At 46.3% G+C, this 14,017-nt stretch overlaps 1 protein-coding gene across 1 annotated transcript; it reads right to left on the reverse strand.

The window, feature by feature from the left end:
* Positions 1 to 302: 302 nt before the first annotated feature.
* LOC137788720 (long-chain-fatty-acid--CoA ligase 1-like) lies at positions 303 to 13,716 on the reverse strand. Its single transcript, XM_068581754.1, has 21 exons — positions 13,486 to 13,716; positions 8,229 to 8,625; positions 7,374 to 7,488; positions 6,922 to 6,986; positions 6,596 to 6,697; positions 6,135 to 6,234; positions 5,879 to 6,054; positions 5,141 to 5,173; positions 5,011 to 5,062; positions 4,847 to 4,920; positions 4,374 to 4,451; positions 4,073 to 4,207; positions 3,317 to 3,451; positions 2,718 to 2,813; positions 2,535 to 2,607; positions 1,772 to 1,860; positions 1,305 to 1,421; positions 1,037 to 1,180; positions 833 to 937; positions 601 to 672; positions 303 to 473 (listed from the first exon to the last, which is right to left on the reverse strand). The coding sequence occupies exons 2-21, from the start codon at positions 8,421 to 8,423 to the stop codon at positions 333 to 335; spliced, it is 2,097 nt and encodes a 698-aa protein (XP_068437855.1). The 5' UTR covers positions 8,424 to 8,625; positions 13,486 to 13,716; the 3' UTR covers positions 303 to 332.
* Between the last annotated feature and the right edge of the window lie 301 nt (positions 13,717 to 14,017).

Below are 14,017 nucleotides of genomic sequence, written 5' to 3' on the forward strand. Positions count from 1 at the left end.
AGCTGCACTTTGACATTTCCCTTCAAAAACATCCATCAAATATGATCTCCAAACAGCCGATTAGAATCAACATGTTATCACAGGATCTAGTGCTGTACATATCGCAACTATTTCATCAATAGACACATTTAATCTCATTTAATTAAAAGCTACGACGTCTCCTGTTGCTTGTAGCTATGAGGACGAAACGCGCTCCTCGTGGTCGGAGAGGATCGTGTCTTGAGCTGCCATCGTCGTCTCTCTCTCTTTCTCTCCTCTCCCCCCCCCCCCCCCCCCCCCCAAAAGAAACACCTTTGGTCGACTGCGTGGTGCGTCTCTCCGTTCCTCCTCTTTCACATTTTAATGTCAGCGTACAGCTCGTTGATCTGGTCCCTGAAGTACTGGCGCAACTCGTTCCTCTTGGCCTTCAGCGTCGGGGTGAGCAGGCCGTTCTCGATGGAAAACAGCTCGGTGTGGATGTGGATGGACCGCACCTGGAAGGAGACGCACGAAAACATGTCAGCAGGGTGACGACGTTCCAGGGAACGCTGCAGAGTCTACAGAGCTGCTGGAAAACATGCTTCAAAACCGTGAGCTGTAATTGTGAGCCGTGTGTTTCACCTGCTCGAAGGACTTGAGGCCTCCTTCCTTGCCCAATTGCATCATGTCCTCAAAGATGGCCGCCTTGACTTCCTGAACCGACAATAAAGAGAGCACCTCGGAATGATGTCACTTTAATCACCACTATAGCAGGTATACAGCGCTGAACAGGAAGAGCCTTAATTATCAGAAACAGGATAAGTGTGGGCTGTCTCAATCCACGAGTACCACAGTGATCAAAAGTAGACATTACCGCTTTTCTGCATAGTTCCCGGTAGCTGCCCTCCAGTCCCAGGGTCCTCTTGGCCCAGCTGGACAGGAAGTCGGGGTCAGGAACCACCACTGCCACCAGACATGCCTGCAGATCAACCCAACATGGTGTCATGTAGCGTTGAAGAGCGCTCTACAAGTGCAGGTCCGTTTGCACTCGCAGAGGCAGAATGTCCTCCCCCCTCACCTGCAGACTGTCTCCGTGCACAAAGATCTGCGCCACTGCGTCGGCCCGGTTGTAAATGTTCTCTATCTTTTCGGGAGCGATGTACTCCCCCTGCGCCAGCTTGAAGATGTGCTTCTTCCTGTCCACGATCCGCAGCGTGCCGTTCTGTCAACGCAGGATTGAAATAAATGTGTGTGTGTGTGTGTGTGTGAAGCCGAGACGGACGAAGCGCAGGCTGATTGAAGAAAAAATAAAAAATAAAAACTCAAAACGCCACTGCTGAACCTACAGGAAGCCATTTTCCAATGTCCCCTGTGTGAAGCCACCCGTCTGCATCGATGGCCTCCGCAGTCTTCTCGGGGTCCTTCAGGTAGCCCTGGAACACGTTGGCGCCCTTCACACACACCTAGAAACACACACACACACACACACACACACAGTAAAAGCTGGGTTAAAAGCCGCTACTACCTTCGGTGGGTGTCCCCCGCTGTCGCCAGCTAGCTCTGCTGCTACCTCTCTGCTAGCTCCCTGCTAGCTCCTCAACAACCCCCAAAGGTAGCATGGACCAGCCAGACTCGGGCAGCGGAGGCAGCAGCAGCCGCAGCTTGCGGGGAGCTAGCAGCAGCGCTAGCTTGCTACAGCTGGGGAAACCCAACTGAAGGTAACGAAGCGGCTTGTAACCCGACTTTTACGGTGTGTACGAGTGTCGTATTGTTGTGGTAAAAGACAGCGTTGCCGTGAGGATGTGTGTGTCACCTCTCCCTCCCCGTTCACTGCCAGGTAGTTCATCTCAGAGACGTCCACCAGCTTCAGGGAGTTGCAGGGCAGAGGCGCTCCGACGTGACCTGAAGGACATGAGGTCACGTTCAGAGTGATCGGTCAACGACATTGTGTTCATAACTCAGGGCGTGTTAAAGATGGTAAATAGTAGTTAGTACACACACACACACACACACACACACACACACACACACACACACACACACACACACACACACACACACACACACACACACACACACACAGAGTACATGTTTTTGTTCTGAAAACTGTTCTTGAAAAAATGTATGAAATCTGAAACATGCACATTTATTGTAAATAGTTTGTCTATAGTTAATATTTTGACTCAAATATAGTATATTATTATATGTCTGAAAACCAAAACTTTTGTAATTGTTCTGTGGTCTGAAGTTGTTCCTTAGTCTCATTGTATCTCAGTCCCTCTCATTTAGATGAAAGTAGTGACAGACAACACTTTCTCTCAAAAAACAATAGTAAAAAATGTGGTATTAGACATTTATATATATATATATATATATATATATATATATATATATATATATATATATATATATATATATATATATATATATATTTTATAGAGAGCTGAGCAGTTTTTGACGTAACACACGGGTATGTATCTTATATGCAAGTGCCTTTAAAAGGTGAATTACATAAGAAATTATGTAAAAATTGAGATAAACCCCCTGACTCCAGCGGGTTTAGTCCTGTTCTTTACCTGCGTTCCACTCTCCCGGCATCGTCATGGTGCATCCAGCGGTGCACTCTGTCTGTCCATAACCTTCATAGAACTGAGACCAAAATAACACACATGATTATTATTATTACTGCCACTTAAAACAGTGTAGAAGAGCGTGAGGATGTGTAGATCGGCTTGTGTGTGTGTGTGTGTGTGTGTTACCTGACAGCCCACTGCCGCTCTGAGGAAGGTGAGGACGGCGGGGGAGATGGGAGCAGCTCCCGTCAGCATGAGGCGCACGCGACCTCCGAGGCTGGCCTGCAGGGGGCAGCGCGCTGCGTTAATGTACAACATTTATTTTGCTTTACAGCCGTCTGAGGCTGATATCACCGTGTGCTCTGAGGAGATGAATCAATGCCTCGTATGATAAGATACGACCAGACATGTGTGCAGTGGGACAGCAGCAGAGGGGATTGCTTTCATTAAAAAGGGAAACATTGGCCAGTACAAGAAATGAGTGGATGCGCTGCTCGAATCAGTGCCCACATGTACCAGAATGTATGAATATATGTGCACAAAGTGATATAGACAGATCGTTTGGATTTAAATAGATAAGGAACACTGGACAGCTTCAGAATTATATAAAAACATCAAGCTAGTGACTTGCTTTTCTGCAAAATGCAAGAAGATACCTGAAGTTTTTCCAGATTCTGCAAAAAACAGACATTAAGTTAATCGAATTATTTGGAATATGGTGGGAAAAAACACAACGTTCCTGGACGTGCGAGGATCTTCTAAACGGCGCCGCTGGCTCTGCGTACCTGAACCTTCCGGAAGATGAGTTGATCCCAGATGCTGTCTTTCCTCACGATGCCTCTCCTCATCTCCGCCTCCTTCCTCCTGAAGGCGAAGTCCAGCAGCCAGCGCTTCAGGGAGCTGTTGGCCTGCCCGAAGATCTACACAAACACACACGCAGAGACAGACACGCACACACACACAGATAAATAAATAGGGTCAGGGGTGAGGGTTTAACCTTTTGGAAACCGGGCGCGAAAATCCTCCCGCCCCCATTTTAAGTCCCAGCATGCCCCATTCAGATAATCATTTGGCATAAAATACGTAATTCTTTCTAATTTTTTAACCGAACGACACAGTCTTTTAACTGAAACTCCTTCCTAACAGTTTTATTTTGTTTTTTGTTGCAGATTCTGATTCTTTAGGTCCTAATCTTTCTAAAAAGGTGTCTTATTGACGCTCCAGGAGGCATTTTTGGGGAATCTGGCTCATGTCATGCTGGATGTTCATAGTTACCATCAAACTATCTTTTAAAAGTGATTTTTTTTTTGCAGATGTACATTTTTTTTCCTTAGACTTTGTTGAACAAATACATACAATTAACACAAGTATTGGAATTCATTTGGGGTTCTTATGATGAGTCAAACACAGGGGAAAGGAGGTCTGGAGCCAATGTTGCTTCCACAGTTTTTGATGCTAAATTGGTGTAAAATGGCGGCTGCAGTGACGTCTCGAGCGTTTACCGGATGCGGCGCTGCAGCTCTGAGCCGTGCACCTCGTACCTTGTCGTACATTCTGTTCAACAGTCGGGGAACCACGGGGAACACAGTGGGCTTCAGCGCGCTCAGGTCGTCCGCCAGCAGCCGGATGTCTCCCTGGAAGAAGCCGATCTGGGCTCCCTGCATGAGCATCACTCCCTGAGGGAAGGATGCAGAGGAAGAAAGACAGAGAGGAGGGGAAGAAGTTTGAAGGTCACCAGAACTCAGTATGTGACGAGGGAGAGGTTCACACACACACACACACATGAGGCTTTGTTGGATTGAAAAAAAAGGTGACTACAGGAACTAAGGAGACGCACAATACCTGGACTACTTTCTCAAACATATGAGCCAAGGGCAGGAAGGAAATGTGGACGTCACTGGAAGACAATGGACAGCAAACCTAAAACACAGCATGCACACAGGAAGACACACACACAGGAAGACAAACACACACACACAGCAACAGACAGGAAGGGAACACAGTCAGTGTTAACAGCGTTTGTACCTCCACCACTCTCTCCAGCATGTGGGCCAGAGGCAGAAAAGACATCATGACATCATCCGAGGTGGTCTTAGCGTACGACTGGAGAGAAGAAGGAGGAGGAGAAGGAGGAGGAGAGGGGAGTTGATCACATGATCCACAGGAGGAGATAAAGTAGAGGAGGACATGGAGAAAGAAAGTAAAGAAGGAAAGGAGACGGTAGATAAAGAGAGGACAGGAAGAGGATGGAGAAGGTAGCGAAGGAGAGAAGGAGGTAGAGAAGGAAACATCCCTCCTTTACAAGTCTGACTCACATCCGTCAGCTTGATGAAGGCGGAGCAATTGGACACGACGTTTCTATGCGTCAACAACGCTCCCTTTGGGTTTCCTGAAAAACACACACACACGTGTATATGTCACGTCTAGTTCAGACACTAATATACATTATATTGTGTGTGTGTGTGTGTGTGTGTGTCACCTGTTGTTCCGCTGGTGAAGCAGATCAGGGCCATGTCCTCCGGTCTCGGCGGCTGCAGGGAGACAGAAAGCGTCACGTTAACACACGTTGTCGTCGTCTGAAGTGTAACTGCTGTCAGCTGTTTACTCACCACGGGCTGCTGACGGTTGGCCTTCCCGATGGCCTGCGGACAAGAAAGAGAGAAGACACCGTGGAGGACGTCAGGCAACAAGAATATTGGAATAGTACACGGTTAGAAGTATAATGTCAGACTGTGATGCTACTGCCCCGTGTGGTGAACCACGGCACTACACGAGATCGTACTAGATGTACTAGTGTACTACATTGTACGAGTGTACTCGATGTACGAGACCGTACTAGTGTACTACATCATACTAGTGTACTACATCGTACTAGTGTACTAGATCATACTAGATCATGCTAGTGTACTAGATCGTACTAGTGTACTAGATCATACTAGTGTACTAGATCGTACTAGTGTACTAGATCATACAAGTGTACTAGATCATACTAGTGTACTAGTGTACTAGACCGTACTAGATGTACTAGACCGTACTAGATGTACTTTGTTATTGATCTGGTGAAACGTTGCGGCCGCCTCCTGGAAGTGACGGCGAGGCTACGGGGTTTATGTAATTACATAAACTTAACGGTAAGTTTGTTTTTTCTGTTTGGATAGAACTCTTCCCACAATGCTTTGCTGTATTTCATCAATTTAAACGAAGTGAATCAACGTCGTGGTTTCCAGAGATTCCTCGAGGAAACAATCACTCGACTTATTCGTCTCTCTCTCTGTCCGATAATGGCCGCCGCGCGCCGCGGGGCTCAAACAGGGTAAAGGGAGGACAGAGAGCGGTGACATCATCACCTCCATCTCCTGCAGGCTCAGGATGTTGACTCGGGCCTGCCCGCCGCGGCGCAGCAGCTCCACGCTGGGAGTCTCCATCAGAACCAGGTTCTTCACCGAGTGCTTCCTGTTCTGGATGCAGTCCAGCACCAGGTTGGCTTTGTCCACCACGTCGCACACGATGGTCGAGATGGAAGCTGCGGGGACAACGTGCACGTCGTCAACAACAACAACAACAACAGCTAGCCGGTGAGATGATGTCACAGCTGTGCTTTACCTTTGTCTATAATGAAGGAGATGGCTTCTGTTCCCAGTGTGTCGTACAGAGGGACCGACACCAGAGAGTATGTGTAGCAAGCCAGCTCACTGATGGTCCACTGTACACACAGAGACACACACACACACACACACACACACGCAGACAGAGACAGACAGACACACAGATACAGAAACACACGCACACACACACGCAGAGAGATACAGACACACACACACGCACGGTAAGATGAAAGTTATAATCAGATTAATCATTTTCACTAACATGTTTAGCAAAAGGTACTTTTACAATAAGTTAGTAAAAAAGTGTTGCAACTGTCTCAAATTTACTTTAAACTCTGTGTGTGTGTGTGTGTGTGTGTGTGTGTGTGTGTGTGTGTGTGTGTGTGTGTGTGTGTGTGTGTGTGTGTGTGTCTACGTGTTCAGATTGGAGAGAGTTATCTGACTAAAGGTTGTGTGTACCTCGGGTCTGTTCTGAGAGAAGATGCCGATGTGAGGGTCCGACGTCTTGGAGTGTCCTTTGTGGAGGAACGCTGAACCCAGATTCTCTGCCCGCTCCAGTACCTAACACACACACACACACACACACACACACACACACACACACATTGTGTGAAATGTGTGTGTACAGTAAACCTTAAATGACACAAATGAATATTCGTTGTGTAAAAACAGTTCATTAGACATTAAATTCCCGCATGAGCACACGCATGTTCGTCCTGACCGATGTCAGGTCATCCTGTGGCCTGCAACTTTTATGATGTTTCATGAGATGAGGCGACGCTCACCTCTGTGTAGGAAAGCCACTCGTACGGCTGATTTGGCTTTCTGGAGCCCAGACAGGGCCCGTTATCTGGAGGATGAGGGAGAGGGAACGTTGTTATGCATCACAGGTACATCCTGTACCTCGCAGCCTGTACAGTCTGTCCCATTGTTTTTGTAAAAACACACACATATGGTCCTGGGCGGCTGTAAGACGACATTGTTTATAGCGGTGGCAAGATGTTGTGATGTAACCAGTGAAGACCGCTGACTCGACACTGACAGTGTGAGAGGGTAAAAGAATGCAGCTCAAGTCATTTAAAGTAAACTACAATGTTAACGCAACTAACAAAAAGTATTACGTGCTCTGGTTTAATGACATGAAGCGTTAACCACGTTGATCAGCCTCGAGTGGCTGAAATACAGATGTACTGTATATATAAAATACACATTAGTTGTCGATGTATTTGTGACTTACTGGAGACTCGGACACCTCTGAGGAAGCACTCGTACATCGTTCTGGCGTCGTCGTAGAAATGCGACAAGTGAGCTTCTCCGTTCGACAGAACGGACCGGCGGGCCAACTCTCCGCCCTGAAGGAGAGGAACAAACGGAGGGCTGTGACACCAGAGACCGGATCCACACGCGGCTACAGGTTTGGCTAGCTGGGGCGTGAAGAACTAGAAGTAAAACGTTTCCATGTTTCAAGGGCTACGAGGATTAACAGACATGAATCAGGCCCCGCCCTCCTCCCAAACGCTGCCTCTGGAGCTACGTTCCGGATCAAATGTTTTTTTTTTCCTTCTTTTTTACTTTACATACCGTAAAAGGTCGAGTTACAAGCCGCTACTACCTTCGGTGGGTGTCCCCGCTAGCTCCCCGCTGTAGCAAGCTAGCGCTGCTGCTTGCTCCCAGCTAGCTCTCCGCTAGCTCCCCGACAACCACTGAAGGTAGCGCGACCAGCTCCGGCTCGACGCCCGACTCGAGCAGGGGGATAGCGAGCAGCAGCAGCTAGCGGGTAGCTAGCACCAGCGCTAGCTCGCTACAGCGGGGGACACCCACCGAAAGGTAGAAGCGGCTTGTAACCCGACTTTTACGGTAATGTACACCTCAAATGTTTTCTCCAAATAAATACGATTTGATAAATATTCACCTTGTTTTATTTTGATTCATAATTTGTTTTTCCAAAATTCATAAAATTGACCAATCAGAGGATTCTGGCTCACAACAGCTAGCATGGCGCGCTGCCTCGCGTTACTGTATTGCCAAACGCGACCGGATATAGTGGGACATCCTGGGGTTTGTGGCGCGCTCCTCTGTGCATTGAACTCACCGGAATCTCCACTGACTGCATGCAGAGGTCGCAGACTGGTGGGAGGGGCTTGGGCCGCGTCACCAGGTAGTAAGTAGTCGCGACAGCAACCGCCCCGACGCTGACCAGCATCGGGGTGGAGACATTCCTGATGTACCTGCTGACGTCCTCCATGTCTGGCAACTTCAGCCTCGGTAGGAAGTTCTGGCTCAGCATGATGCTGCCGGTGTGTGAACGTTGTGAACGCTGGAGTGGAGACGTGTGCGTGGGTTAAGACCAGTGAAGTGGGGCCGGGAGTGTTCGGCGGCACTGAGGCGAGGTTATGGAGTGTGTGTTGGAGGATGGAGTGTGTGCGCGTGTGTGTGTGTGTGTGTGTGTGTGTGTGTGTGTGTGAGAGAGAGGCTGGCCAGGACGAAACCTAAAGAGACGAAGAGAAGACCGGCCATTTGTTTTGTTTTTTACATTTAACAGGGTTCATACACATGTTAACCAGTAGATTTCCATGACTTTATACCACACTTCAATGACTTTATACCACAATTCCATGACTTTTAACTACATTTCCATGAATTTTACATGACTTTTACCAAATGATGTATGTCTGCTTTTATTTTGAGCCTCTTTCTTTTAAAAGAAAATTCATTATGTTCAAACTCAGCGTAAATGAACATCATGAACACACAAATATAACACATTTACAAGAATTTGACTACACTTTGGGGAATTTTAAGGAAAAAAATCAATGACTTTTCCAGGCTTTCATGACTGTAAGAATCCTGATTTAACAAGATGTCCCTTCAAGTCATTTTGAATCCGTCATGTTTTGAGGTCTGTTACGTTTAACCAACAAGCATCTCGTAAACCACAAAAGTCAACCCGACAGCGGCGCTCCATCCGATCGCCGCTGAGTCACTCCCGTCAGGACCAAAGTGTTCCCGACCGGCCGACGGAGGCTAGCCGGGCTAAAGAGGACAACTCCATCTAGTTTATTTAGTCGTAGTCAATCGCGGACTTCTGTTTTTGAAGGAGCTGCTTCAGGCTGTCGGCCATCTTGGTTTTGGGCAACCAGATGTGACGCGAGAGGGTGGTGTCAGGTAATCACTGAAAGATGTGGTTAGAGATGGAATACTAAACATGTTTTTGGCGGCTTCAGCGATCTAGATTTGAGCCCCCGCAAAAATGTTTGTGTTTAGCTGGTAGATTTTTGGTTTCCAGCTCGCACTGGGAACACACTTTGTGTACCAACACAAAAGCATTGTACTGAATCAACGCTCACTCAGTCAAATAAGTCAAATATGAGTTTCTACAGCCTGCTGCGGAACAACACCAGCACCTCACATTGCTGTGTAATTGGATCATATAGCGTATGTTTAACAGATTATCTGAGGACAAGTCGAGCAGGTTTCCCGCTCCCGTAATGTATGTTTGTGTTGAACAGGTGGGGGAATAAGACACAGACACACGCGAGGCGACAGAAGAGCTGTTCAAGAATAAACAGATTAGAAACCGAGTCTGAGGTCTTTAGGTAATTCGGGGACAAGTAAACCTCCATGTGAACCTCGGGGATGACGACAGTGACCTGATCACAGCCGAGTCTCACCGACCGCGGCAGAGTGATTCAACACCAAAGTTGAGCAAATCAAATCAGTCAGCCATTAGCAAAGAGACCAGACACCATGCCCCTCTTTGGTGGATAGAATTATTTGTTCCTGTGGTTTACACAACGGCGTAACGTACCATCTGTCAGAGGGTTTCGTTTCAATCTTTTCTTCTCATTTCTAAAGGAAACATTTGTTTAAATACTCTTAAGCTTGTAAAAGGAGCCGATGTCAACAGCCACTGTGTCACAGTGACATACGGTTATGCAAACAAACAGAGAGACACAGCGTTAGCGTCAAAGTTATCACGTTTGCCCACATGAACAAAACGCTCACCGCCGTGAGCTGCTCGTCATAGCACAAGGTTACGAGGTGAACTTTCCTCTGGCTATGGGGGATTCACTTCTTTCTGACGGTCTGCTTCAACTTCATCCTTCATTTTCAAATTGCTCTTCTTTGTGATCATAATATAGTGACTTATGAAACACTAATTTTCCCCCCAATGAGTGTCCCCCGATTCATTTTCCAGCGGTTACAGGTTATCTTATCTTACACACGACACAGAAATACAACTCATAAGTCGCTGCGTTTCCAAGACGTCCAAGACATCTCATTAGTCGGCCTTATTTGTCACAAATCATCTCTTCCACGGTCACTGAAATACTTTAAAAAGGATAAACTACAAGTTATAAACGCTTCAAAGGTTTACTGACCGGCGTCTACAGGTCTCACTACCTGCACGCAGACGCTCTCTTCCTCACCTGTACCAGAAAGCAAGCCAGGTGAGAGACAGCGGCTTTCTTTCCTATTTTTTCTTCAGCCGAACATCCGCCGTCAGCGACCCCGGGAACGCTGCTGTTGTCACTGCTGCTGTTGTCACTGCTGCTGTTGTCACTGCTGCTACAGAAACCGGCCCACACGTTCTGCTTAGATATACCACCGGCGGCACCCAAAAAACAACAACACACGCCCCCGGCACAGATTCTGTTACACGGCGATGTACAAACTCAGCTAATCTTCCAATCAAAGGTCAGACTTGTGCTCCACGGAGGGCTCTGATTGGCCGGTTCAAGACGCTCGGGCCTGATTGACTCAACTTAGAGGTAAACAATCAATAAACGTGCTCCATGAGATAGTAAAAGCTGGAGGACTCAATCATTCTGAGCTGGTTTAGCAATAAAATTTAGGGCATAGTTTATACCACCATGCTGTGTTGTGCGTGAACATCCGTAGGTATGGGACGTCCATCATTACTACAGTTCCCATAATGCTTTGAAGGAATTAGTCTACAACTAGAGACCCTTTTGGCTGTTGTTGCCAAATTGTCAGCATTTAAAGTGCCGCATTGGCTGCTAGCGGCTGCTAACGACAGCTACAACTGGATTACTTTGTTCCCGCAGACGTCCCCGCCGCTTAAGTGCCTCGTGAAAAGCCAGCGGGTTAAAGCGGCGTCGGCTTTGTCGCCTCACCTTTCCCCCAGTGACTTACGACCCAGGTGTGGGCCGCTGAGGTGATTAGGCGAGCGAGATAAAAAAAAAAGCTGATCGAAAACTGGAAAAAAGTGCGAGAGGAAGCCGGTTCCTTCAACTCCAGACTCTGTCCGGGTTGCGGCGTACTGTTTCGTAACGCGTCTGCGTTTAAATGTCCGGAAAAACACCACGAGACGAGATTTACAAGATCTTCAGTCCCTCGAATGCGTCTTTAAATTGCTTGTCGAACAATATTCAGCAATAACTGACAACAAAACTATGAATCCAGTGCTGTGTGTGGTTACAACTCTATTAAATAAATACTTTAGAACCAAAACCAACAAAGCACAAATTGTTCATTGTGCACAGAAAAAGAAGCTCGTTTCAGACAGAATTCATCTGGAAAGGCAAATTTATATCGACAGGTGAGGTTCAAACAACAATTGATAAAAAACTATTGTTTTGTTTAACTGAATCAACTGAGTGAGAAAAAATATGATGGATTATCATCCATGTTAAAGGGCCATGAGTGTTTATAAAACACAATAAAAACTCAAACTAGAAGGGCCATATGCTGGTTACTGGGTCATGGTTTGGATTTGAAGAGAAATATATCTAAAAATGTAGTATAAATATACTGTAATCTAATTATATTATTATAAATGAATTGATGTACAGCACACTTCAGGCAGGGTAGGAGTGTCAAATACTTGTATCTTGATTGTTGAATAATTACATGAGTGTTTGCACTGTGTGAAGATAATGTAAATTGTGCATACATGTGAAGCATTTGTCATTATTTGTTCAGCGCTTGTGCATCGCTGATTATCAATATGTACACACACTACATAAATACACAATTACTCAAATAGAGAGAGAGAGAGAGAGAGAGAGAGAGTCCTGTTTACTTGACTCAGACGCTCCATGATAGACGTTCACCGACACGATTTAACAATTATTAATATTATTAATAACATGGAGAGAGAGCGAGAGAGAGAAAGGTGAAGAGAGGAGAAGAGAGAGACAAAGAGAGAGGAGAAGAGAGAGAAAAGGGAAAAAGAGGGGAAGAGAGAGAAAGAGATGCTTTGGCAATACTGTCTTTTACAGTCGTGCAACTAAAGCTCTTTGAATAGAATAGAATAGAATAGAATAGATAGATAGATAGATAGATAGATAGATAGAGAGAGAGAGAGAGAGAGAGAGAGAGAGAGAGAGAGAGAGGAGAAGAGAGAGAGAGACAGAGGAGAAGAGAGAAAGTCGAGAGACAGAGAGAGAAAAAAAAAGAAAGAAAGCAAAGAGAGAGGAGAAGAGAGAAAGTGAGAAAAAGAGAGAGATAAGAAGAGAGAGGAGCGATAGACAGAGTGATGAGGAGAAAAGAAAGAGAAAAAAGGGGCGGGGATGAGGAAGGGGCTGCATGCCAAGTAACCAATGAAAGAAGGGTGGGTTCATAGAATCCAGCCAATCAGAGACGAGTCACCTTTCACCTCAAAACCCGCGATGCGAGTGTCACGGACCCGAAAACTCACGTTTTACTGTGTCTGTCCATACTTCTCATGTCTTATATGTCGAAACCAAACAAAACCATTATTGTATCTTCACTGCAGTAACGCAAACTGACACACACATACACACACAGCAATGCAAGTATACGCAAAACCGTTTGACCGTCTCTCTCTCACTCCCGCTGGACTTTAATCTGAACCTCCATACTGGACATTGAACCGTCTTTGAAGTTCGACTAGATAAACAACAACAACAACAACAAATCTTCCTTCACTGAACCCAACCTAAAAAAAAACCGTTACTTTAACAACTCCATTCAAAGTTTTTGAGCCAACTGGAGCCATTTTGACGTACGAGCGTGCATGCGCAGCTTCAACGGTCTCGATTAACGGCACAAGCGGTTGTTTTTTACCGCGCGGACTCCGCGGTGTGTCAACGTTACTGCGGTGAATGGAGACCGATACACGGGACACACGTTGACGCCGAATTAACAGAAAGTGTCGTAAATTAACGGTCCATGTTCTTCCATTATTGTTTTTTCCCCCCGAGATATTTAAATAGTTCGACATGACCTCTCTCTTTCGGCACCCCTGCGTGGATGTTTACCTGTTTGTAAAGCACGCGCTATAACAAATAAACAAACAAACAAATTGTTTTGGTTCGATAGTAATACACCAACAATAACGATAAAGTGAAAGTCTTCCCCACCTGTTAGCGGCAGAGCTCCCCGGCTTCTTGTTGGTCCTCCTGGCCACGCGCAGCCGAGTGTCAAACACACACACAAACACACACACACACACACACACACACACACTCACACTCACAACTTCCGGACACAAAAGTTTCAAAATAAAGCCCGCTCACTTTACGCAACTTTCTAAAAAGCAATAGTCGATCTTCTGAAGTGAACACAAATGCGACTGTAGTCCCTTTGGTAACGTAACGACTGCAGTGTGTTTATTTTCACACTTTATTTTCGAATGAAACAACACCATTTCCGGTCACTAATGTTGTGAAATGCTTTTGCAGGATCAAACATCGATAGCGGTCTACAGACTATGCCACGAACATACATCCAAAAATCTCTTTTTTGCAACCGCTTCATGGCTGCATGACGTGACATTGTACAATCGCCTCTCAGGGTCCAGGTGAGCGCTGTGGCTGGTGGACCAAGGTGGACCAAGGGCAGTCGGTGTGATGCGTAACAGTCATGTCTTGCAGTCTGTCTCTAATCTAAAGT

The sequence above is a fragment of the Clinocottus analis genome, unplaced genomic scaffold (genome assembly GCF_023055335.1).
Source record: "Clinocottus analis isolate CAN_PGR_092001 unplaced genomic scaffold, fCliAna1.0.p SCAF_10, whole genome shotgun sequence".
NCBI classification, from domain to species: domain Eukaryota; kingdom Metazoa; phylum Chordata; class Actinopteri; order Perciformes; family Cottidae; genus Clinocottus; species Clinocottus analis.

Excerpts from the sequence above, each read along its gene's own strand:
- LOC137788720 (XM_068581754.1), bottom strand. The coding sequence starts at position 8,423 with ATGCTGAGCCAGAACTTCCTACCGAGGCTGAAGTTGCCAGACATGGAG. Across the intron at positions 1,861-2,534 it reads GCCGGGAGAGTGGAACGCAG|GTCACGTCGGAGCGCCTCTG; the intron begins GTAAAGAACAGG and ends CATGTCCTTCAG. Across the intron at positions 1,181-1,304 it reads ACATTGGAAAATGGCTTCCT|AACGGCACGCTGCGGATCGT; the intron begins GTAGGTTCAGCA and ends CTGCGTTGACAG.